Source organism: Artemia franciscana, chromosome 4, assembly GCF_032884065.1.
Source record: "Artemia franciscana chromosome 4, ASM3288406v1, whole genome shotgun sequence".
Lineage (NCBI taxonomy): Eukaryota > Metazoa > Arthropoda > Branchiopoda > Anostraca > Artemiidae > Artemia > Artemia franciscana.
In genome coordinates, this window is record NC_088866.1 from 10,545,377 (window position 1) to 10,547,212 (window position 1,836).

Genomic DNA, 1,836 nt, shown 5'->3' on the forward strand with positions numbered 1-1,836 from the left:
TATCTATATAAAAACGAGTTATGTGGATGCATGTTTGTTTGTTTGTAAAAAGAGCGTTTTTTATATGACGTCATTATTAGTACATACGGCTTTGCATATGCACAGACAATGGGAAAGCCAAGAATGTTGTTTATTCGCAATTTTTGCGTAGTTTGAAACACATATATAAATCTATCTATATTCACAGGTGGGACACAGGGACACAACTACAATGGCGCATAACTAATATGGCGCGTAACGACTTACGCGCGCGGGGGGGCTTGGGGGGGGGGGGGAAGCGCCCCACCAACTAGGTGTTGGGGTGGCGCGAAGCGCCACCCCAACAGCTAGTATATATATATATATATATATATACAAACTGTGTCTAATCTAGGTACTTACTCACATAACTAGATCTAAAAAATCGAAACTGTGTCTAATAATAGTTCTGATTTTCAGCAATTGCAAAAATATCCTGTCTGTAAGAGCTGAAATGAATTTATATCTGTGAGAAATCACCGAGGCTGAATATTTTTTTAAGCCAATTAAAAAAGGGAGGAACTATTATGTGTTCATTACGATTTATAAGAAAGTAATATTTTGGTTCTTAAGATGAAACATTTACCAAAAGTTTTTTATTTCTTAAAAAAGGAACCTAAGAAAAGTGTAAAGAAAAGAACAAAGCGTATGGTAAAAGAACAAGACGAGTATCTGCTACAGAGATGCGCAAACAAAAATTATAAGAGTTTAATTCCTCCAGCTCAACTGACAAAAGACATATTCAAGAAGATAGAAGACGCAACAGTTGACACAGACAACCACTATATTTACAATTCTGCGTCCATTGAAGGAAACAGCTTTACCTTAAAAGAGGTACGTATGGTGCTTGAAGATCCTGATATATTCAATAAAAATAATTGGAAACCTAAAGAAATTACCAAACTTCGAAACGCTGTAAATTATTCAAACATTAAACTATTAAAAATAGACGTTAACGAGATTATCGGACTTAAAGACGCTTTAGATTATCTACGAAGTATTCTACTCAAAAAAGAAAAGAAAATATCAGAAGAGGTAATTTTAAAATTGCATTACCATGTATTAGGTAGGGTAAATCCTAAGGAAAGTGGAGTTTATCGACGTGTGCGGGTGACTGTTGGAGATCATAAGTGTCCACATCCCCGAAGAGTAAAGTCTTTAATGGAAAAATTTTATAAATGGCTCAACTCAGATGACGCCAGAAAATTACATCCCATTAAGTACGCTGCAATGGCTCATTTTAAGCTGGTGTCTATCCATCCATTTGTTGATGGCAATGGAAGAGTATCCAGGTTACTCATGAACTTGATATTGATGAAGAAAAATTATCCTCTTGTAATAATTCACAGATCAAAAAGAAGTCAATATTATCAAGCAATAATAGATGCTAACCTAGGCGATATCAGCTCTTTTATTAGGTTTATCGCTCATGAGACAGAGGAAAGCCTAGATTTCATTCTTTCGGCGATTAGTCCGGGCGCCAGCCTCATCCAACAATACAATACATTCATGTGCGAGATGCAGTTATAAATGACGGTAATACCACAAACGTTGGAAGATTAACAATTTTACCTTCGTCATATGCTGGCAGTCCCCGTCATATGCATGAATATGCTCAAGATGCTATTGCGTATGTTCGTCTCTATCGTCGTCCAGATTTATTTATTACATTTACATGTAATCAATCTTGGGACGAGATACTGCAGCTTTTACTTTAAGGACAATCGGCGGTTCACAAGCATGACATTACGGCCCGTGTCTTCCGGCAAAAGTTGAAATCACTGATAAACTACATAGTAAAACTTGAAGTGTTTGGGT

At 36.4% G+C, this 1,836-nt stretch overlaps 1 protein-coding gene across 1 annotated transcript; it reads left to right on the forward strand.

Moving 5' to 3' along the window:
• Positions 1-666: 666 nt before the first annotated feature.
• Positions 667-1,548, forward strand: LOC136025694 (protein adenylyltransferase FICD-like). The gene has a single exon (XM_065701672.1). The coding sequence runs from the start codon at positions 667-669 to the stop codon at positions 1,546-1,548; it is 882 nt and encodes a 293-aa protein (XP_065557744.1).
• The last annotated feature ends 288 nt before the right edge of the window (positions 1,549-1,836 follow it).